General features: G+C 39.6%; 1 protein-coding gene across 1 annotated transcript; it reads left to right on the top strand.

The window, feature by feature from the left end:
* Positions 1 to 1,593: 1,593 nt before the first annotated feature.
* On the top strand, positions 1,594 to 19,533 carry ctsk (cathepsin K). Its single transcript, XM_034241385.1, has 8 exons — positions 1,594 to 1,754; positions 3,713 to 3,836; positions 8,556 to 8,678; positions 11,922 to 12,077; positions 15,841 to 16,059; positions 16,956 to 17,121; positions 18,518 to 18,626; positions 18,829 to 19,533. The coding sequence occupies exons 2-8, from the start codon at positions 3,714 to 3,716 to the stop codon at positions 18,926 to 18,928; spliced, it is 996 nt and encodes a 331-aa protein (XP_034097276.1). The 5' UTR covers positions 1,594 to 1,754; position 3,713; the 3' UTR covers positions 18,929 to 19,533.
* Positions 19,534 to 24,728: the final 5,195 nt, after the last annotated feature.

The raw sequence follows: 24,728 nt of genomic DNA, 5'->3' as shown, positions 1-24,728 counted from the left end.
TCGGAGCAACTGTGACGAATAATCCAACTGAAACCGGCATGGACAATGACTATGTTTTAAAAATGCGCTTATCCAGACAAGCCTGGTTTGGACACTTTACGGGCAGAAGAAACATTTATATTAAAGAAAGAATTATACATTTCTGTCTTTTTATGCCTATATTGCCTACTAACTTGAATTTGTATTCAAATTAATTAATCTATTATTTTTTATATTTGATTGTAATGTAGAGACAAGGCTTTTAGCGACAATCATGTATTGCGTTACAATTATATGTACAAAAATTAAAAATAAAAAGTCTAGATATGATATATGGCCTCAAATGCGCCCCCCAGGTCTTAGATCTTGATATATGCTTCTCCTGTGTACTTGAAGACTACCTTACTGCTTTAAGCCGATTTGTGCAGTTTTTTTACGATCAGCGTCTGACACATCGAGGTCTGACTCATCGAGGTCTGACACTGATGTTCCTTTTCCAGCTTTTCCTCTCCAACTTCTGTCTGCATTGTATTAAAATGTCCTTGTGTTTGCTCAAATATCTCAATATGCAAACACTATCACATAGTTCTTTGTTTTTAGATGTCCTTTAAACCCTATACCATGATATACCTCTAGTTGGAAGGTGCACAATCCTAGTGTTTCCATGTATCATGTTTAAGACTCAGGATTTGAAAAATATAAAATGAGTTACGTCTGCTGATTTGTCAGGTTGTTAAAAGAAAGTCAATATTGTAAGCTGTGTTCCCCTCACTGCAAATGGCCTTCAAAAAGACTTAATACATTGCTCTCTCGTAAGAGCTCTTACTAAGAATCATAAATGTATCAGTTGGTATTGTGCACATTTATCTCGAATAAATTGACAAATAAATGAATGAATTGTATGTTTTATTGTGGTTATTGTTGTTGTCTGTGCCATTGTATGCTGCTATCTTACCCAAACATGTAGCAGGTAAGGAGAAAGAATTGGAAATCAACTATTTAAAACCCTGCAGAATTATAATTGACATGGCTTTGGGACCTTTTAAATATGACACATAAACCAAGCCTTTCCACAACATTGCACCTCTCAAGTGCCTTCAATATCTTTTTATATTTCCTCTAGTTGAACATTATGTGCAGCTCCCAAAAAAACATGCCTTTACAAGTTTTTACTTCAACATTAGGTATGTGAAAAATGCTCGCTTGATAAAAGGGTTTGCAAGGTTCAGCCATTCCTTTATATCAATTACAGAAATATATTCTCTAAAGGGATTTCAGATCAACTTAAAGCAGATTTAATTATTACTAAAAGTTAAAAGTCCTTGCTTTTATATCATAATGATTCTTCTCCATCTAACTAAGCACCTCATATTGTTGATATTTTAGTAAATGAGTGCCTCTTAGGTAAATAATACACGTTATGTTTGAGGTAAGGAAAATAATACAAATTAATCTTTATAAAAAATCCAAGAGCCTTCTTAATTTTTAAAGCAGTGTCCCAGAATGCAGCAGTGCGCCTCTGTGAAGTTGTTCAGGCACGAGTGTGTAACTCGACACCTGACATCATCTGTTTTAGGGATATGGGCTATTTGAATGAAACCAGATGTAGTCTCCCTTCCTGGAAAAGAAAAGAAACTCCTCCCCAGACCTGGAGCTCCCGTTGAAGTTCCTCAAAACCCAGCCGTTATAAACTCACACACTGACACTTTAACAGTAGAAGACGACGGGCTCACACTCACTGAACTTCGACAAACTCTCTGACTTTTGGAATCAAGGTAAAGTTTCTTAAGTAATGCTTTCAGTATTCTGCTATCTTTCTCTTGTGCAGGATTAGTTTTAAGGTTTGTAAAAACAATTTTCAAAGGGATTCAAACTGAGGAATGTTTTGCGCTAAACAAAACGAACTTTTGTGTAACTGAGCTGAATTAGAGAATAATCTTTATTACAGGAACTAATTTCCCACTAAAGACTCTTAGATCCCTTCCTTTCTGCTCGGATAAATTCATAAGTATGTTTGCCAGCTATAAGAAAGTAATTAGTGTTAATAGGATTAGGATTAGAGAATGATTTCTGACCCAGTTGCTCCTTAAAAAACACATTTTGTGAATCAGAGCTGCAGCCTTAACTGCGAGCTGTTATGTCACCATTTAAAACAAGTGATTCTTTGTGTGAAGTATATGAATTCATTCGTGACGCCGTTAAGATAACTCTAATGACTAATACATCCACAGAGTGCATGTTTGCTTTAAGATTAACTGTAAATGATTTGCATAGATCATGAAACCTTACTATTTCAATCCTGGCATTTCCATCAGACCACACCGGGGGGAAGCCAGACTGCAGACACAATCAATGTGTGTTGGAAGCAGACAGCAGCCTGAGCGTTACAGAAATACTGTTTACTTTCTGCCTTTAGTTTGGTTAACCTCGACAGGTCGATGGAAACGGTGAACACAAATGCAGATTAGAAGCAGGAGGTGCTAAAACAAGAACAAAAGAGACACTGATAAATCACAGATGGGAAGAAAAAATAGGGAAGCAAAGGTGGCGACGGAAATTCAGACGGTGATTTAAAATCCTTAAAGAGAGAAGCAAACTTTTTTAACAAGAAGAACTTAACGTATTTAGTTGTGTTCTTTATAGTGGCTGGTAGTCATTGGTATGAAGCTCCTGACACACAATGTCTTTAAACATATGATGTAATTTACACTGGGGACATCCCCACCACTTTTTTAAATAGCTGATTTGACAATTAGACAGCAGACAATGTCAATATAGAAGAAACAATTGTCGTTGTCTAACAAAGTAAGCTCGAAAAGACAAAAGGAAACCCAAGGCTACCAATTATTCAATCACACAAAAGTCATATTTTAATGAGGCATATGACCGTTAATTGTGTAAATAACAATATTTTTAGCCTTTGATGCTATGCATGTTTTCCAGACCGTCTGTAATTAAGTAACTCATTCAAACACACCTTTTACATTTCCTAAAACATATGTTGAACGAGTCCTCATGCCCCAAACCATTTTTCAACACAATTTGCCTACAAAGCAGAAATATTCAGCGGTTATCCCCAGACTAGAAAAAGCTCTCACATCAGCAGATTTCTGTTTTTCTACCTCTAACCTCTGGACAGGAAGCAGGTTGTATCTCTAATGTCAGCTGCTGGAGGGTTTCCTAGAAAAGAAAAAGCAACAGGTTTCTAGTCCTAGATAGTACATTAGGCAAAACCCATCATGTGACATTGACATCAGTGCAGAAACCCATGCAGTTTTTTTATTCTCAAGAAATGATATTGTCACGGGGCATACACGTCAAAAGAAAATATAGTTAAGACTATAAAACAGTAAAAAAATCAACTTATAGTATATAGTTATAGTCTACTTATCATGAGTACATTAATTGTCATGTTTTGTGTTGTATACCTCACCCATGTTTCCAATCTTGCGTCACAGATATGATTCTAATTCTCATTTAGATTTTTTTTCATTACATTTAATTCCCTTAAATCACTTTTTTCATTTAGAGTTCAATTGATTATCATGTATTAACCGATTCCTTGTATTTTGATGAACTACTCTTATAGGAATGAGCCCAAAAACACACACAAAGTACATTGTTGATCCTGTCGCGCCTTCGACTCTCACAAAGAAAGTGTCTAACACAGGTCTCATGTGTTTATTCAAGCCCAGATGTGTCTTAAAACATTGTGTGTGTGTTGTTGTTGCAGGATGTTGCAGTGTGTGTGTGTGTTGCTGCTGGCGGCCTCCGCTCTGAGCCACCTGGATGAAGCCGCTCTGGACAGCCAATGGGAAGACTGGAGGAGCACACACAGGAGGGAATACAACGGCCTGGTGAGTGTCCTTCGTTGGTACTGTGTACGGTGTAAGACTGCCTAAAGAAAATGCAAGAAAACACACAATCATTTCTTGGTGAGGACAGTCTCTTCTGACTTGGGTTTGCCTCCACTGGAGAAAACGTGTTGCAGAACTTCCTGCTTGGCAGAGAAAAGGATAGGTCAGAGACGTGTGTTTATTTATGAGCTGCGTACTTCAATGACTCTGCGTTCTTTCGTGGTGAAGCTTCGTCATTTATTAACAGCCCAAACTAGATTGTCCTTAAAGCTTGGCATGAAAGTTAAAATGCGGAGAAACAAATCTGACTCTGAACTTCAGAGCTGCAAATTCCTCAGCGATTGCATCAAGCTGCTTTGGTTTGATAAAGAAATGCTGAGTCATGGACGGACAGGGGGAACTTCACACTTGCGTTATCATATTTTCTCGACAAAAAGTACAACACAGTTTAGATTCTGGGAAATTCTTTTCATGTTTACCAGAATGTTTATTTTGTAAGTGTCAGCTGCTTTCTCGTTCTCGTATCCGAATGGTTTTGTCCCTAAAAGTAACCATACAATAGTTTCATACGTCTTCAGTGTGATAGAAATATCGTTGTATACAGTTGTGCAAATCTGTCACATGAGAGTTGATCAATAGTGTACAACAGATGTTACTTAAACCTGTTGTTATTATGTTAATGGTTATTGTATGTGTTATGCTCTGCTAGAACTATCGGCTTTTTAAAAAATCCCGACCAATATGATGAGATATGATTAAAATGAAATGACGAGTATGGTGATTATGAAAATATTCCTTCATTAATAACTTAGAGAATTCAAGAGAAACCTCCTCTCCGTCAAAACAAGACTCAATGCTGACAGATGTGTCTCGTTAAATGTCAGAGTGTTACCTGACAATAACTCTGATGACCTGAAAACAACAGACTGCTGGAAATCAAACCAGGAATGTGAGTTTGCTGGTTGCTCTACTTCCTCGTTCTGGCCAGAAAGATTGAGTTATAAAACAGAAGCAAAAGGAAAGCATGTGCACAAAGATCATTTACAGTCGCTTTATCTTCCTCAAGCATAGCCAGTGATTAAGATATTTTAAAAGTGTGTAGACTCACTTCTCACAACCTCTCGTGGTTCGTAGTTTGATCTAGGACGTCCTACTTTACTTTATGTTCATCTTGTACTATTGTGTACGTATTCCTGCCTTTTAGTTGTCACTTGCACTATTAATGTATTTTTCTTCAGACCTTAAGTAGTGTGTGTTACAATGCTGGAGAGACTTGAGATGTTCATTGACAACAACTCAGTGTAGCTTTTACACATGAGAACAAAACCTTTGTTCTTAAAAATAGTTTTAACCAGACCTGTATTTACCCGGTTAACCCTTGATAATTAACTAAGACCAAATGGACCAAAAAACAATAAACTCTCATCCAACATGAGGCCCCACGCAAAGTTATATGATGAGCCCCTCAGTTTCGCGAGCGTCGACCGGGGGGGGGGGGGTTGCTAGTGGAGCCTCGCAGCGACAAAACCGAGCCGCGCCACACTAATTGCGCTGCTTAAGCGCATACTGTAGGTGCGCCACATTTTCGGCTCAGTTAAGGCCCCCTCAGCGAGGTGAGGCCCCCTCAGCGAGGTGAGGCCCCCTCAGCAAGTTGAGGCCCCCTCAGCAAGTTGAGGCCCCCTCAGCAAGGTGAGGCCCCCTCCGCGAGGTGAGGCCCCCTCAGCAAGTTGAGGCCCCCTCAGTGAGGTGAGGCCCCCTCAGCAAGTTGAGGCCCCCTCAGTGAGGTGAGGCCCCCTCAGCGAGGTGAGGCCCCCTCAGCAAGTTGAGGCCCCCTCAGCAAGTTGAGGCCCCCTCAGTGAGGTGAGGCCCCCTCAGCAAGATGAGGCCCCCTCAGTGAGGTGAGGCCCCCTCAGCGAGGTGAGGCCCCCTCAGCAAGTTGAGGCCCCCTCCGCAAGGTGAGCAGTGGAAACTCGGAGAAAAAAACACAATGAAAACTGTGGAAACTTGTCTCACCTGCCACGCTGATGACTTACTTAGATATTCTACTTGCAGCGAATTTTGCAATATTAAATGGTTAAACTCTGTTAGTGAGTCCTTGCATGTATAATCTAACTTCAGTATAAAAGTATAGGCATCAAATGGACTTAAAGTACCAAAAGTTAAAGTACTCACTGTGTATAATGAACCATTTCGGGATTCAGAATATATATCACATTACAGGATTAACTCTTTATGTCAATGTTTATTAATATGTTGATTTAAATGTAGTTTTATCAAATAACCTGTGAAGTAACTAAAGAAGAGTTGAGTGGAGTAGAAGTATATAAAGTAACATGAAATGAGAGTAAAGTACAAGTACATCAACATTGTACTTAATTATATTTCCCCCAGCACACCTGTGGCTTTTTAAGTTACGCTCGTCTCTCAGTTTTCTCTTGGCAACAATTCCCTGCCATCGATTGTTTATTATTATTTTATTCTAGCTTGTGGCCGTAAGGAAGTAAGAGAATGTAGGTTAGTCGGTGTTAGACCAGAGCAGACTCCAGATGTACTTCCTGAGTGTGTGTGTGTGTGTGTGTGTGTGTGTGTGTGTGTGTGTGTGTGTGTGTGTGTGTGTGTGTGTGTGTGTGTGTGTGTGTGTGTGTGTGTGTGTGTGTGTGTGTGTGTGTGTGTGTGTGTGTGTGTGTGTGTGTGTGTGTGTGTGTGTGTGTGTGTGTGTGTGTGTGTGTGTGTGTGTGTGTGTGTGTGTGTGTGTGTGTGTGTGTGTGTGTGTGTGTGTGTGTGTGTGTGTGTGCAGATGCACAGATGCAAAGATGCAAGTGTGTGTGCTTAGGTTCATGCACAGTAGCTAAGTGTGTTTTATGTTATGTATCTGTGTGTTCATTCATGTGTTGGTGTGTGTGTTCATTATATGATGTATTATTTACATTCTTGTGTAGTCAGCTGGAGAGACCCTGTGTTTCTCCAACAATTCTTCTAGCCCTCCTCGAGCTGTTAGAGAATCAAAGTGTCCCGGCAACATTTGCATTTTCCATTACCGGAACAGATATCAAGATGGAAATAATGATCACAGTTATGCTAATGGTTGTTTTGACCATGACTACGAAGTAGAGCATGTGTTTTCAGTTAACCAACACAGCACTTAGCTGCATCTTGTTCCCTTTTTGTGATGGACGAAATGCTAATGACTTTCTTTTACAGCACATAATGGACACTTAGAGTGCTGGTGAGATACATGTTTATAAAAAGTAAAGGTTAAAGCAATATTTTAATAGAAATGACCACTCAACTGCACAGATATGTTGCTGCATTTACTGTCCCATGGAAGGTTGCCCTGTGAGTGTGCACTGCTTTAATTGGGCTAATTAATGAAATGGGGCTGTAACACAGACAAGCCTCCTCTCACTGCTAATTCAATTGTAGATGTGCCCTATTTACCGTGATTACATTCTCTGAGCTGTCAGGAGTTAACGCAGGAAGAAAGGGAGGGAAGCAGCGTATAGGAATGGGGAAGGTGACTCAAGAATCTGACCTCATTATGAAGACCATCAGGTAGAGACTGGTGACTTCATATTTCAGGTCATAATCAGTGGTGGAAGAAGTATTTAAGTCCTTAAGTTACCAGTACTAATACACTGTTAAAATACTCCATACATTAAAAGTGATGCACTGATAATGGTACTTAAGTAAGTGTTTAAGTGTCATCAGGAAAATGTATTTAAAGTATTTGGGGTAAAAGTATGTAAACAACTATTAAATAAATTGATCAAATGTACACAAAAAATACAAGAAATCTGTAGATGTTTGCTAATTAAATATCTGTCAACCCACTTATTGTTTGAGATAATTAAATATAATGTTCATTAATTTTATCTATATCAATACATCATATATTTTTTTTTAAATTATACATTTGAACATTTAAAATCTACATTTTTATTTATTTTTGTAACACTTTTTTTGAAAGTTTTCATTACAAAGAAAAATCATACAGAATGTCATTGAGCAGTCAAATACATACTGTAGATGCAACAGTGCACATTTAAACCAGACTGCCAGAAAGCAGATCAAATATACCCCCACCCCCACCCCGACCCCAGCATGAGAGAAAAAGTATGAGATAAGTGTAAAATCTACATTTTTAAAGAAACTAAAGCAGTAAAATAAATATAGTGAAATAAAAAGCACAATATTTCCCTTTGAAATATAATGAGTGGAAGTGTAAAATAGCACAGAGAGAAAAAACTCAAGTAAATACTTCAAATATTATTATTACGTCTATTTGAGTTAATGGACTTTCCACCACTTGTTTCCTATTGTATTTGTTTATTTGGCAGTGCACATTAATGAACACTTCAAACATGAAATATGCCAAGTATAAATGTGCCGGATTTAGCTTTGAGCTACTTTCCATCCGCAGTCCCTCAAATAAAACATTAAGAAAATGAAAATTGCAAACATAAAATGCAAGAAAAGTGCAAGAGTAAGAGTAGAATACCCAAGTATGACATGGCAATACAATATAGCAGCATCGATACAAACAGTGCAAGAGAAGATACCCCTGTATTAAAGTGCATTCAAAAGTTTTAAAGCTCTCTTCAAATGTAGGTGAGAAATTAAAACTTGAATCGTCTGAAATTGGAGAACATAGTCGTGTTTACGCCAATTCGTTTGTGTCCGTTTGTTACGCTAAATGACACATGCTGTTGTTTGTCTCAGGGCGAGGAGGGGATCCGCCGGGCCATCTGGGAGAAGAACATGCTGATGATCGAAGCCCATAACCAGGAGGCAGCGCTGGGAATCCACTCCTTCGAGCTGGGGATGAACCACCTGGGAGACATGGTGAGTCTAATCAGCCCTGAGCCTCAGGCCTGGAAAATGACATGCTCAGAATGAATGAGAATATTCTAAACGGGGTATATGAATAATCTTTTTCATCAAAGCCATTGTGGTGTTTTAATCCGTGTCGGTTTGGACCATAGACTGTATGTATATTATTATACAAAGTGAATGTCCTTAAAGATATTCAAATGATAGAGCATGGCGAATAAAATGACTGCAAATTCTATCAAAGTAGTCAATGGTTCTCAAACTCTATCTGTCAGGCCCCCCCCCCCTTTGGAGAAGAAAAAATGTCGGGCCCCCCCAACACAAATAGTCACGTAATGGGCCGTGTTAGCATTTATTAAAATACATCAATATGAATGTGAGCATTCCTTTCAAAAAAATCACTTTGCTAGAACGGTGATAATAAAACAATGCTCCATAAGTCTGTGTGGTCAAACAAATAAATACATAATACAATTGTGCAATCCCTTTGCTAGAACAATAAGTTATAATACTTTGCCATCTGTGCAAAAAAATGAAAAGAAAGAAAATGCTGATATTTGGCAAAAAAGTGTGTCCCCCACTTTGAGAAACACCGAGTTACCCTAACCCTAACCCTAGCATATTTCTGACTTCTGTCACTCATTTATTACGTCTAACATCACCATGATATCACTGGCTCTGCTCAGCTGCTGTGATTTCAACAACAGCCAGTTATTTCAGATTAATGAAGTAAAGAAATAGCAACTGCCTCAGGATCTGATCTTATCGGATGGAAAAAAACAATAAGGCTTCATCAAACAATTGTTCTTATTACCAATTGATTAGTTAATTTATAGTGAATTTGTAAGTTTGCTAAGCCCATAGTGACACTCACACATACACTTTATTTGTTTCACCGCTACCTAAAGAGATAAGAGTTTTCTATCAGGTACGACAAGAAAAACATAAAATCCTGGAAGAAGAACTCAATGAAGAAATGACTTCATTCTAAAAAATAGTTGGCAATTCATTTCCTGTCAATGCTCCAATCATTGCTGCTGTAGAAATCAATCAGCGTTGACCCACAGTCTGAGTTATAGCCGCCATTAGCAACTGTAGTAAAGTGAAAATCGATCTCACTGCCGAGTGCATTCAATAGTGAGAATCCTGTTGGTAGTGAGAGTCATGGGAAAGCAGCTCAGTGTCAGAGCTCCATATTTCCCTCTCCTTGGTTTTATCGGCTGCCGTCACTGATGCAGAGCGTCGAGCTGAAACAAAATGAGATTTGCTGTCCTTGAATCAGCTGTCTGCAGTGACGTCAGCGCGGGTCATGACTGATGGCTGTGATCAAGACTGATGGCTGTGATCAAGATGCCGGCTATAACAAGCAATACATCAGCGGGAAAAGCAGAATGAAAGCCGACAGCTCTTTTATTAGAGACAGGAACATGTACTACACATCCAGATTCTGGATGAATGGCCCGTTCACGTTGGTGCAGAAACAGGTGGCCGTGTGTATAAAGGCATTTTCATCCTGACTGGAAGTGAAAAGAAAGAAATTACCAGATGGCTTTCACTCCTTCTGTTAATGATCTCTCCGCCTGCAGACTGAGCTGCGATGAGAGCGTTCTGATCATCCTCAATGATGAGATTGTAAAATATAAGCATCACTTTCCGAGTCGCTCTTCCTTCCCTGCTTCTTCTTCTACTTCATTGTTTTGTAAAACCTTGCAGCTTTGTGCACAGTCACGCCCCTCTGGTGTCAAATGTTGAAACTTTTACTCCAACTCCTGAACTTAAAGGGGACCTATCATGCAAAATGCACTTTTGTACGTCTTTTATACATGAATATGTGTCCCCGGTGCGTCAGGGAACTCACCAAGTGTCAGAAAACACAACCCTCTCTCTTTTCCTCCATACCCAAATCTCTAAAAACGGGGCTGCAACGGATCTGATACAGACTGATCCAGATTTGAAATATCTGTTGGTGACAGGGCATTAAGTGTTGCGGCCCCCACCCTCTGGAATGCACTTCCTGCCGAGATCCGTAATGCTGCCTCCCTGGACATCTTCAAAGCATCACTAAAAACACACCTGGCCTTCGGGCCCGAGCCCTTCTCTGGTCCCCTGGCTTCCTTTATTTATTTCTTTGGTTTGCCCGTTGATTGTCTGTTTGTTTTGTTTGTCCACCATGTACAGCGACCTTGGGTCCCTTGAAAGGCGCTATATAAATATCATTTATTATTATTATTATTATCTCTGACGTCAGAAACGGGAAGCTCCGCCTATATGGGCAACTCTCCACATATCAGGGGAATGAGAGGTTGCGTGGCATGGTAACAGCATGGTAACAGCATGGTAACATGACGCTCGTGCCTCGCCCCCCTCCTTTGCAGGGGGGCGTGGTCAGCTGCAGCTCATTTGCCACAGAATCAGCCCTTGTGAAGACAGGGCTGGAAAAGAGCAAATAGAGCAAATTGAGGCATGGCTAAAATGCAGGATCTGTTTGGTATTTTGAAAAAAAAACTGCCCAGACATGTTTTATAAAGGTATGGCCCTACAATATATTATTCAAATGTAGCATGATAGGTCCACTTTAAAATGTTTCTTAAAGAGGCCCTATTATGCTTTTTGGGCGTTACCTTTCCTGTAGTGTGTCATATAGGTTTCGGTGCATGTAAATATTCTTCAAAAGCTAAAATCACAAAGTTTCCTCCAGTCTCCTGTGTAAAAAAGTACGATAAGTGCCTCTAAAGTGTAGTGGTATAGTATACAGTAGCATAAAGACATCCAGTAGTTTATTTGTCACTTGTTTAAATCCTCTTTTCCTCTTCTTAGCCTCCATCTGCTTCTTCTTTAACTGTTTTGTAGCTTTGTTCATTGCACTTTTCGCCCCTCTGGTGTCAAATGTGGACATCCGGAAAGAGCAAACACACTTCACCCTCCGTCACCCTGCCGAATCAAATCCTCTCCTTGATGTATTTATTTTTCTGTCACTTGTCTAAAGCCTAAAAGTAAATTGTCTCTGCTTCTCCTAACTTGTTCATGTCCAACAACATTTCTTTCTCACGTGATTATTTCTGGAACTAAGGGAAGTTTCATAGCATTTACTGTAAGAGTTGTGCAACCTGTAACTCCTAGTTTGCACTCTTTGTTTCCTGTTATGTGTTTCAATATGAACATCTACCTGCTGTTGCACTTTTTCCTGAATGACAGTGTGAGATACATCCCTGAAACCCCATGTACAATCTAAACTGTGTGTCTCTGTGCGTGCAGACGTCAGAGGAAGTGAACGAGAAGATGACCGGCCTGCTGCTGCCGCCAACCAACGGCCGGCGCAGCTTCACCATGGCTTTCGACGACAAGCTGCCAAAACTCCCCAAATCTCTGGACTACCGCAAGAAGGGCATGGTGACTCCAGTGAAGAACCAGGTCAGAAGTCTGCACAAAGTGTTTCAATAATAACTCAGCTTATCAAATATCCAGTTCATTAAAGCTTAAAAGTTATTTGGGCAGCTCTCTGGGGAAAACCCACAAGGACAGAGTTACTGTAATAATATTACTTTTGTCGGTAACGTGTACTAACATTGCCCGACATGCGTTACTTCGTTACTTTTATAAAAATCAATAATCACAATACAGTTAGCATACTAACATAAATAATTACTAGATTCTCCCTTTGACAGACAAGAGGGAATTCCGCCGCCGCAGGTTTATATTTACGTAACATTTGCGCGACATGCAGTGCATAAACATGGCTGAGTCAACAGCGATAACTTTCGAGCGGTGGAGGAGGTATGCCCACTATTTTGAGTTTGTCCGAAGAAAGGACAGGAATGTGACGGTGAGGTGCAAACTGTGTCCAGGCCAGAAGCTGTTATCCACTGCTGCGAACACAACGTCAAACCTCAACAAGCACCTGCAAAGAACACATGCTAACGTGAAGCTAAGAGCTAAGGAGGACCTCCGAATCTAGAGTGAAGCACCCTACGCAGTCTGCGTGATCTGCCTGTCGGGAGGGGCGGCCCTGCGAGTAAAGTAACGAGTAAAGTAACGAGTAAAGTAACGAGTAAAGTAACGAGTAAAGTAACGAGTTACTTTATGTAGAGAGTAACGAAGTAAAGTAATATATTACTTTTTTTTAAAGTAATAAGTAATATAAGGATAGAGGTTGTCGTTTTTTCTCATACTGATATTCTGAACAATCTGTGCTGTTGTATTTGCTGTAAAGTGTCTCAACTGTAGGCTCTTTTTATTATATGTACAGCACTTTGGCTCGACCAAAAATCGCTTATAAATGTGCTATATAAATAAAACTTGATTTAATTTAATATGTAATATATTACTTTTTTGAGTAACGACCCCATCTCTGCAACGAACATTATAGTTTTTTGTCTTTAGGATCTTTAAATCCTTCGTTTGTGCAGTAAAAATTAAACATACCATTTGAAATCCTTTCTAATAAACCACATTTTAGAGCTCGTGTTGATTCGGTAAATGCACATCCGTGTCATTCCCTCGTGTAGCTTTTAGACAGTCAATTAAAAGGAGAAATGGCTGAGCATGAGCCATAATATTCATAAACAGAAGTGTCTTCACCAATGGATGCAGTTTGATTACGATGACGCTGCAAATGTTGACTCTTGCTCTGTTGAATCCTCAACACATTGTGAAAGTGAAGGTAAAGTGATTAGGTTTCCAAAGAAGTGGGAGAAACCCGCCACACCTGGTTTATTGAGAAATGTAACTTTCAGGAACAAAGGCGATCTAAGGGCAGAGCTGGAGAAATAAAAACTTTCAACGTGATCCAGATATCCTATTATCAAAATGTTACACCTCAGTAAGCACAGAAAACAAACCGGGACAGCAGATTCAACTCTTAATTAAAGTGTCATAGTTTGTGAGAATCAAAACAGGAACAGCCCGTTTCCAACCGTGGAGGAAGTCATTGTACTTATGTTTTATTACTGTTTCAGTAGTTAATTAATAGCAAGATAGAAATCTACAGATAGAAGTTGTGTGATGTTGTTTTTGTGGACTTGTGGGAAACCAAGAAGACGGATTTCCTCAGGCTGTTTAAGGCAAAAGGAGAAACACAAGACTTCATTGATTTCTGAAGGGAAATGTGGCTGTTGTTGCAGAAGCCACAATAAAAAAGGCAGCTTGATATATTATAGAAGCAGTACAGTGTGCATTTTAAGCAAGTATGTACCTCAATATATGAGACATCTGCATGGCAATTGGAGAACATATTAAAACAATTATGCAAAATGGTTAAAAATCGATAAATCTGTTGAATTGAGACATTGGAGCTCCACATGTTCTGCCTTCCTCTTCCGTGCTTTTATTCTTCTGGCTTACAAACACCTTTACAAATGTAATAAGATGAGTTCAGTGACATTGTATTTAGCCCTAATATGAATACAAAAACATCCTCCAACATCTGGAGCAGAGGCACTCTCCAGAGGCTCTCATGTGACCTCAAAAACAATGAGATGTTTAGCATGTGGTGAAAAAAAGCGTTCCTCTCTGGTGAAAAGTGAACAATGGCGGTTAGTGTGCGATCACATGACCTGCAGCCTGCTCTTACTGCTAATGGACACACACACACGAATGGCTTATTACATGTAATTAGTCATTATGAGTGGATGGGACAGCCGGATATTATTTATGTAAACAACATTTATGTAAACAAAGGAAGTGGATGGATTGACAATATGGCGTACATCTGCTCTTTGTGCTAGCGGCAGATTAGCAGCGGAGTGATGTTATCTAACGAAGCCGTGAACTGAAGCACCGGGTTCATATTTCATTTTATTTTTCACTTTGTTCTTACCCACATTGTTTTGATTTGGATTTATTGACTTTGAGGTCTAGTTTTAGTGTTTTAAGTTCATAGTTACGCAAATACATGCATTATTTTTGCACATTTAGTTCATTCAAATAAGGACCAAGACGTCTGGAAATGTATTATTAATATCATCCTTAAAAAAGAAAAAAGATGAGAAATTAAAAATATATAATTAATCAATCCATCTTCTCCCGCTTATCCGTGGTCGGTTCGCGGAGGTAGCAGTTCCATATAATTAATAATAAATACAAATTAATTATTATAATATAAATAGGATAATAATAATAATATAGTAGTTATTAGATACACTGTTGAGATACATTTACTGTTGTTAATTGTCTATTTTATTATCTGTAATTGATGTGCAATGACTTTTTACATGCTGATGGGACAAAATAGAGGTCCTAAATTAGGAACAATAAATAAGAGCTTATCTAAATTATAAAAATACACAAATAAGATTTAAAAAATATATATATCACAAATTCAAACATTTGAAAAACACTATTTTCAGATGGTTTCATAGCCAAAATAAATTAAACGTGCCTTTTATTCTTTAAAATAAATTATTATTAGTATTACTACTACTGATATTATAATAATAATTATTATAACCTGTGTAAATACAATGTCTATGATGTCGTCGCCCTCTGGGGGATGGAGGTGACACTGCAGCTATGCACAGGATTTATTGAGTTGCTCCTCTTCTTCTCTCCTTCATGAATAATGCAGCACACTGGCTTCACTCTCTGCATACTAACACCTCTGCTGCTTCCTCCTCACTTCCCCTCGAGATGACTGCATTGTGTTTGGATGTTCTGTTTTGTTCCAAGCACATTTCACAAAGCAGCTTTTCAGAACATCCTCCAGTAAAATGATGTGGAAACACATTCACAAGGTTTTTAATTAGAGCTGTGTTTTCCTTGAGGAGAAAACGCAGAGGTGTTTTAACTGGAAGCCATGATGCAGGCAAGAGTTTATAGTCAGATAGTGATTTTAAGAGTGTCAACTTCATGAGATAAAGAGTGAGACAGCAGCTCCATAGCACTATTAATGGCTGAGTAAATGAAACACAATGTTATGTATCACTCTAGCTGCCAGAACAGAAACATTGTTTGAATTAAAGTTGTCACAGTCTGCCCCCCAGTGGACGGACTGCAGAAAACAAGCGTTTGATTTTCAGGCTGATGAGATATTAACACCGTTTTAAAATGCTGTGTTCATTAGAAAAGACATGAACAAGTGGATTTTGCATAATAGGTGACCTCTAACAGGGGGCTTTGTGCATATTGGAATTATCAATTAAAACAAAACAAACCCTCCTCTCCTATTCTCTCCGGACAGGGTTCCTGTGGATCCTGCTGGGCCTTCAGCTCGGCCGGGGCCATCGAGGGTCAGCTGGCCAAAACCACAGGGAAGCTGATAGACCTGAGTCCCCAAAACCTGGTGGACTGCGTCACAGAGAACTCCGGCTGTGGAGGAGGGTACATGACCAACGCCTTCACGTACGTGGAGGATAACGGAGGCATCGACTCTGAGGAGGCCTACCCGTACCTCGGAGAGGTAAGACAATTATAATAATAATAATAAGAGAGGTGTCTGCTGATTGTGTATATATAGATACACGTTTTTATACACCTTTGTATTTAATGTACACACATGAGAATGGTATTTATTTTTGTATCTTACCGAGAAAAATGAAATAGCTAAACCAACTTAAGTGAATTACTTCAATTGGTAAAAGGCACATTAATTAGCTTAACAACATGTATATGAATCGGATGTACTTTATAATGTGTCTGCTTTCAAATAAACAGTTTGGGATAATCCAGCTTAATTTTCTCAAAGGTTGAAGTTTACTGTCAACATGCTGGTTTTATTTGACGACAACTTTTGGAAATCCTCCAGACAAACTGAAACCAAACTGGTCAATAGTTCCTCTGCTGGCTGTCATGTTTAGCAATCAAGGAATAATACAAAAAAAACATCATTCCCTTTTTCATTTTGACCTCTATGCACCACAGGCATTTGACTGAAGGGATGTGGTGTAGCAGAAATGATGAGAAGAAAACTCTCCCTTTGTCTCACTGAGCAAACATAGTTTCCTCTTAAGTCATTTATTGTTTCTATATGGAAGTTCAGCAGCTTGTTGTTGATTAAAGACAACTGGTTCCTCATTGTTTGGCTACTGAACGATGCACCTGTGATCTGGCACGTCATGTAAAGTGTGCATGTGACAGTAAAGTCACAAGGTACGATGCACACGCTGCCAAAAACGAATTACTTCCTTCTCCACAACAAAACAGGAGAATTCCCAAATGTTTTACCATCAAATGTCTTGTTTTGACCATGCAAAAGTCCAAAATACATTTATATTTGACTGATGTTTTTCCAACGAGAACACAGATATCTAAATCTAATATGTTCTGGGTTTTTCCTCCTCCTTGTCTTGCCTTTAGGACCAGCCTTGCCGCTACAATTCCTCCGGTATGGTCGCCCAGATTAAAGGTTATAAGGAGGTTCCTGTGGGCGATGAGCGGGCGCTGGCTGTGGCTCTCTTTAAAGCCGGACCCATCTCTGTGGGCATCGACGCCGGGCTCGGCACCTTCCAGTTCTACCAGAGAGGTCAGTAAGCGGCTCTGACAGCTGTTTTCTGTCAACAGACGTTCAATTATCCAACCGTTGTTTTGTACACAGAGGTTATGGCAGGGGCGTCCAAACTACGGCCCGCAGGCCAATTTAAATCGGCCCTCAGCAAATTAAAAAAGTATAATGGAGTATGGCCCACAGAGGAAACTTGTGATTGTCTTGTATTGTACTTCTTAAACATAGATGAAAACAGATATTACACAGTATATTCATGTGTTACGAAGCCCACTTTTCAAAGAAATTCAGTCGGTTAAAGTTGAAAAATGTTTCTGTAAAATCTAAGTTGATAAGAAAAAAGCCCAATAACTTATTTTTATAACACACTTGAAATAAACCCTTCCTATTTCCTCTTATGATAATCAATCTGAGGCTTCTGTTTTAAGGAATGAGCTGCTAACAAGATACATGAAACCCTCTGGAGAGCTGGGATGTAGGCTCAAGTATTAAGCATAATTGACATACATTTGATTAATTTTGCTAACTTATAACTTAACTTATGAGGCAATATACCTCGAGTGAGGGGCCCAGGTCTTCATGTTTTTCTGTATGTGGCCCTCGGTGAAAAAAGTTTGGACACCCCTGGGTTATGGTGTTGTATACACATAGAGGTTATAATGTTTTCTATACATATAGATTATTAGGGTGTTGTATACACATAGAGGTTATGGTGTTGTATACACATAGAGGTTATGGTGTTGTATACACATAGAGGTTATGGTGTTGTATACACATAGAGGTTATGGTGTTGTATACACATAGAGGTTATGGTGTTGTATACACATAGAGGTTATAATGTTTTCTACACATATAGATTATTATGGTGCTTTATACACATAGAGGTTATGGTGTACGAATCACAATGCTTTACCTTGTGTTGTTTTAAATAAGTGTGTTTTGGAAAATGGTGTTATGGATGATGGATGGAGGAGGTGGGCAGCTGGTCGCCTGCAGCTCTTCCTCTAACAGATCGCTGTAGCAGCTCCTTCTTCCTCCATCACTCCCTGACAGGTTTCAAAATGATGAAGGGAAGAAACCAAAAAAGACTAACATGACCGTTGTTGTGTTGATTGATAGATGTATTTCTGATAGACGATGATGGTCATGTCTCGACAAATATTAAACCAGAGTGGAAATTGTGGATACTGCCAATAAAGATTTGTATTTACGAGATAACTAACTTCTCAGTATACAGTAAACCTACATTAAATAGCTTTTGCAGAAAAAAAATGCAGATCTTAAGCAGCATTAAATATTCCCTTTCATGACATTTTAAACATTACGACTTGAGATTAATGTATGAATGTATTTTCACCGATGCCCTTCCAGCTCACCTCTCATCCCTCTTTACTCTTCCTCTCCGACATGTTCCCAGGAATTTACTACGACCGCAACTGTAACAAAGACGACGTCAATCACGCCGTGCTGGCAGTGGGCTTCGGAGTGAACAGCAAGGGGAAGAAATTCTGGATCGTGAAGAACAGGTGGGACACAACGGCATCAGGTGGCTCATAAAGGCCCCAAAATGAAACCATTTTTCCTTAGCGCTGATTTGATGCCTCCTGTCGTCCATCCGAGTTGGTGACAAACTGATGATCTGAAATGACTACTGGCGATGTTTACGACTCTCACATGTCTTTCCTTTCCTCACCATATTTTCTTTATTTTCTTTTTTTATCCTGACAGCTGGAGCGATACCTGGGGAAAGCAGGGTTACATCTTGATGGCACGAAACCGCGATAACCTCTGTGGCATCGCCAACCTCGCCAGCTACCCCGTCATGTGAAGAGGACGAATCGGAGACCACTACACAAACACACTTGAAAATGTAAGCAGGAGATTAGCCCAACATGTCCACAACCACTGCAAACAAATAACAGAAGATGTCCATGTTTGTATGTGGGTTTTTAAAAATACTTTCGATTTATACAAAATGTTCACCTACAGTGATAAAAAGGGCTAAATGTTGTGTGAAGTCTTAGATCCAAATGTCCTTAAAATCATTTATTGAGGAGATTTGGTTATCTCATTTGAAGCACTTTGAACCCCCTTTAGTTTTATCTTCAAACCAGCAGACCTCCAATCACATTTAGTACCTCAGGGCATCGTGTTAAGAACCCTAACACATGTTGGTTTTCCTCCAAATTAAATCTTCAAACACATCAGGCACTTCCAACACAGAGGCAGTCTGGTAGTATTTGACAGTCTTAGTCCTTACATTTTAATTACAGTTCATGTGAGAACTAAACAGGGACGAAACATTGCTGGGCGATGGGAGTCGGTTCCTTTATAATCGTTACAAACTTTTTGTTTTTGTTGTTGTTCTGTTCAGCACCTTTCTAAAGATCAAACTGATGTTTTCTATGAATAAAGGTTTCATTTTGAATTGAATGCATTGTTTGGATTACTTATGCTGATACCAAGAGACTGAAAAAGACAAACACTGCAAGTTTAGCAAAGCTAGATGGCAATCTATGGTAGTTTAACATTATGAAGTGTGCTTAAGTGTTATGACGTGAGCTTCATTTATTTATTGTAATATGACAGTACGTTGCTAATCGAGTCAGCAGATAGATAACATTTATAGTACACTGAGACCTCTGTATTAGTTCACACAACAGTACTTTAATATAATCATAAATAAAGCAGGCTGCACCTTATCATTTGAAGAATAGGTACAGTTTCAGTCTCATAGTGCATCACATATTCCAGAAATAAACATAACAAAGAAACTAATTTTAAACATGCATTTTCCCCCTGTGATAACATACACATTTTGAAAGCTTTTGAATACAAATCAGATATCTGGTTAAAAAAATAAAATAATCATATTATAGGTTGTATTATGAACAATATTAGGTTTGTCTCAAATGATTACAGACCCTAAATTGGTGTATGAACGTATGTACACTACAGTAGCAAGAGTTGTTTAAAATAATGTGAAGTATAAATATGCAGTACAAATTATAATACAATAAAATAAACAATTTGTACCAAATGTCAGGGGAAATAGCCATAATACAAATAATAGGATGACACTGGATGTTGATTTGAATTCAAAGCAATTTATTTAAACATTTTACATTCATTCTTGTAGATTAAATCGCCTTTCATAGCAGTAGTGGTTCATCTGTTTAGTCAGTTCAACACTTTGCCACGCAGTGTGCTGACCTTTCATCCAACATCACGGGTCAAATCCACCGCTTGACCTCCTCTCTGCTACAGATACACTTCCTGCAACCAGCGGCTGCATTAAAACACTATTATTATTCATTATACCCATTGGAAGGATGTACATTTCCATTTTCAACCCTAAAGGACAAATATCACCTCTGCACTCAGAACATCATATACTCTCATGTTTGGTGCTCAACATTTTTAAAACTGGACGTTTTATCCTGTAAATCAGGGTTCCTCGTTGAGTGGTGCAGGGATGAAGTATTTAGCTGGAAGTAAACTGCGCATGGATTCCCTTAACAAAAAAGCAATGGGATTTATCCATAGGATTTTGGAAAATAGCTCGAAATAGGTCTGTGGAAAACGAACCTGTTTGATAAATGCACGTTTTGTTCAGCTGGATAATCTCCACATGTCTACCCTAATTTTATAATCATAAATCTAATTGCAAAATGCTAACGTTATGCTATAAAGGAACTACAGCCGACTACAGCAGGGTCGCTGCTTCAACTTCACGCCAATTTAGGATCCATATTCAGAAATACAGATTCTAAATTGTACGAGTTGAAGCGTTTGTTTTAACAGTTTGCAGGAGGCAGGTACTTGCTTTCAAGCAGAACGGGGGCAAACAAACTTAGCGGGAGTGTTTACGTGTTCGGCGTAATGACGTTCAACGTCCTCGACAACTTCTGTAGTCCTATTCAGCCACTTATTAACAACCATCGTTTTTCAGACACGTCAACTCTTCAAAACTCATCAGTGGGGTCACTGCTGATGGATTTAATGTCGTAGAACAAAATGTGACCCGTCTCTTAAATTTGTGTCAAACACAGACCTTATTTCCAGGTATTTTCCAAAATCCTATGGAGAAATCCCATTGGCTCTGAGACGAGGGAACCGGTGGTGGCTCGCATGGCAGTAGGCTAAATAAAGGGGTGATATATATGATTTTGTGCATAAACATAAAAACATTCAAAACAAGCAGGGCTTTTACATATAACCCATTAAAACACTGAACTTGTTCGCTCTATTAGCCTACAAATAATATACAATAATAGTTGATAAAAGATGCAAAAATAGACAAGAAAGAAGATATTTAAACTTGCCCCCCCCCCCCGACACTGACTCACTGCCGAGTTGCCAGTTCTGGCTGTCTGTCCAGCACTACATGGCAGAGATGGAGTACTCAAATCCTGGATTGGACTCGAGTGCCGATTTTCGGGACTCGACTCGGACTCGCGCACTGATTGACGCGACTCGGACTTGGACTCGTGAATTCTCGCGCATGATGACTTGGACTCGGACTCGTGAATTTTTCTCCCCACGATGACTCGGACTCGACTTGTACATTGAGGCTCCGACTTGGACTCTGACTTTTCTCTGGAGTCTGATGTCCTCTATCCTGGCGTGTGCACCTGCAAGGCGAATTCATGTACTAGGCCCGCTATTCCAGTCTAAAGATGTCTAGAGACACACCCCGCATCGTGCTGTATGCTTTCACACATTCTGCTTCCACATTGGAAAAGAGCAGCGCAAAATGCTCGTTATGTGGAAACACTATTGAAGAGAAAGCTCCGTAACACATTACTCTAAGGATCGAGTTCAGACATATACTGTAGGCTGTCTTGAACACTATCATCAGAGTAACGTGATCTAATCAATAAATAAAGATTTAGCCGATAACACGAAAGCACATGGCTACTTAACATGCAGAATGTCGTCATTGTGCATGCTAAGTGCTTTCTGGGGCTTAATCTTTATTGATAGACTTCTGTGAACCGTTACACCTCTATTAGATATATTAAAGGTAATTTACAATAATACAAATAATTAAAGCTGCAAGCAGCGTTGAGCGGGTTTTCGACGCTCCACAGGCTGTTGTCCGCAAGGACTCGGCCGTTGGCAAACGTGGGAAGTTTCAGGTCGATCGGACAACGTACATGGGAGTTACAGCAGTATCATAAACATTGTGTTTGATGGCGAGTGATCTGTTGCCATGGCAACGGAATTTTATGACACCCCATAATATGCTTAGATGTGTTGAGGGCTGCATCGTTATCAAACCTGTGAAGTTTTGGGCAGTTTGGAGCATGTTAACTGGAATTCTGAGAGAACGGTGTTTCACGGCGACCATTTTGTTACCATAGCAACGACATTTGACGGAATCTCAAAATGGACACATATATGTGTTGAGGAATTGACGTTAGCACACATGTACAGTTTGAACAGTTTTTGACCATTTACACAGGACTTATAGCAATATCGTGCTTAACGGCGAGGGGTGTGTTGCCATGGCAACAGCTTTTGGGGAAAACTCACTATTGTCATATTGAGCTGTTGAGGGCCGGACCATTAACTGTCATCTGAAGTCTGGTGCAGTTTGGACCATTTTCCATTGAATTAGGACAACATTGTGTTTTATGGCGAGGCACGCGTTGCCATGGCAACGGCATATGAGGACATCCCCTAATTGACATAGAGCTGTTGAGGGCCGGACCATTAATGATAGTCTGAAGTCTGGTGCTGTTTGGACGATTTTCCATTGAATTACGACAACACCATGTTTCATGGCGAGGGATCTGTCGCCATGGCAACGGCATATGATGACATCCCTTAATTGACATAGAGCTGTTGAGGGCCGGACTATTAATGATAGTCTGAAGTCTGGCGGCGTTTGGAAGATTTTCCATTGAATTACGACAACACCATGTTTCATGGCGAGCGATCTGTCGCCATGGCAACGGCATATGATGACATCCCCTAATGGACAGAGCTGTTCAGGGCCGGACCATTAGCCATTATCTGAAGTCTGGGGCCGTTTGGACGATATTCCATTGAATTACAACAACATGGAATTATTTGGCAAGGGATGCGTTGTTATGGAAAGGGCTCAAGCGGCCTATCAGCCGTAATGATTTCCAAACCTTTTCTGTGCTTTTGCCGGTCCTTTTCCCTGTTTTGGGTGTTTTTCGCAGGTTTATCGGTCGCTGCGCGACCGATTTCAATAGGGTCTTCGCCGACCTCTGGTCTCAGACCCTAATAATAATATTAGTATTAGTAATAAACATATTACAAGAATTGTAGCCAAACTCGACTACGACTCCCTTGGTGACTCGGACTCGAAGAGTGGTGACTTGACTACAACTGCTACATGGCGAATGTGCTCTTGGACGGGAAGATAAATGGTGGGATAGTATAGAAAAAATAAACTTAAGGTCCTTAAAAATATGTTATCATGTGCATGCTCATTTACTTAAATTAATTATATCGCTAAATTGGAGCATTTAAATTGGAGGACGACCAACCTGGCACTTTTTTACTTTCGCTAGCTTGGCTACGATCGAATATCTTCTCCATTTCATGCTAGTTAGCAAGTGTTTGTAGAGAAAAAATGGATTCTCATGAGAAAAGGTTGCAAACCAGGTGAACAGAAACACAGCGTGACAAACGAGGGAAATGAGGATTTGGATGCTTCCGCTCATCCCAGTATTAAGGTAATCCTGCATTTATTTTATACAGCGCTTTTCCGAGTTCTCAAAGACGCTTTACATTACAGTATTGTTTGGCTGCATTGCATATTGTATGTTCTGGGTGGGATGACAGATTAATAAGCAGACATGCTTATATGAAACTGAAGTATTAAATAACTTCTGTCATAAAGTCCAGCGAAAACCTTCACACTTGTTGAGATGGACACTTGTTGAGATGGACACTTGTTGAGATGGAACCTTGTTGAGATGGACACTTGTTGAGATGGACACTTGTTGAGATGGAACCTTGTTGAGATGGAACCTTGTTGAGATGGACACTTGTTGAGATGGACACTTGTTGAGATGGACACTTGTTGAGATGGACACTTGTTGAGATGGACACTTGTTGAGATGGACACTTGTTGAGATGGACACTTGTTGAGATGGACACTTGTTGAGATGGACACTTGTTGAGATGGACACTTGTTGAGATGGACACTTGTTGAGATGGAACCTTGTTGAGATGGACACTTGTTGAGATGGACACTTGTTGAGATGGAACCTTGTTGAGATGGAACCTTGTTGAGATGGACACTTGTTGAGATGGAACCTTGTTGAGATGGAACCTTGTTGAGATGGACACTTGTTGAGATGGAACCTTGTTGAGATGGAACCTTGTTGAGATGGACACTTGTTGAGATGGACACTTGTTGAGATGGAACCTTGTTGAGATGGAACCTTGTTGAGATGGAACCTTGTTGAGATGGACACGGGTCAACAGTTAACCCTCTTGGATCTGAAATATAAACAGGGAAAATACTTTTGTTATATACCAATTATGGTCTTTCAAATCTTCATCTTTTCATGAAAGATATACCGTCAGTTCATTTCATATTGATGGCTGCTTTAACAGAAAAAGCAGCCATCTTGATCATTTTC

Source organism: Gymnodraco acuticeps, unplaced genomic scaffold, assembly GCF_902827175.1.
Source record: "Gymnodraco acuticeps unplaced genomic scaffold, fGymAcu1.1, whole genome shotgun sequence".
NCBI classification, from domain to species: Eukaryota; Metazoa; Chordata; class Actinopteri; order Perciformes; family Bathydraconidae; genus Gymnodraco; species Gymnodraco acuticeps.
The sequence above is the reverse complement of the archived record's forward strand: the minus strand, read 5'-3'. Positions and strand labels throughout refer to the sequence as shown.

What these genes read in the sequence shown, in the direction of transcription:
- ctsk (XM_034241385.1), top strand. Translation starts at nt 3,714, where the DNA reads ATGTTGCAGTGTGTGTGTGTGTTGCTGCTGGCGGCCTCCGCTCTGAGC. An exon ending in CCTACCCGTACCTCGGAGAG is followed by an intron (nt 16,060 to 16,955) that starts GTAAGACAATTA and finishes TCTTGCCTTTAG; the next exon opens with GACCAGCCTTGCCGCTACAA. An exon ending in TTCTGGATCGTGAAGAACAG is followed by an intron (nt 18,627 to 18,828) that starts GTGGGACACAAC and finishes TTATCCTGACAG; the next exon opens with CTGGAGCGATACCTGGGGAA.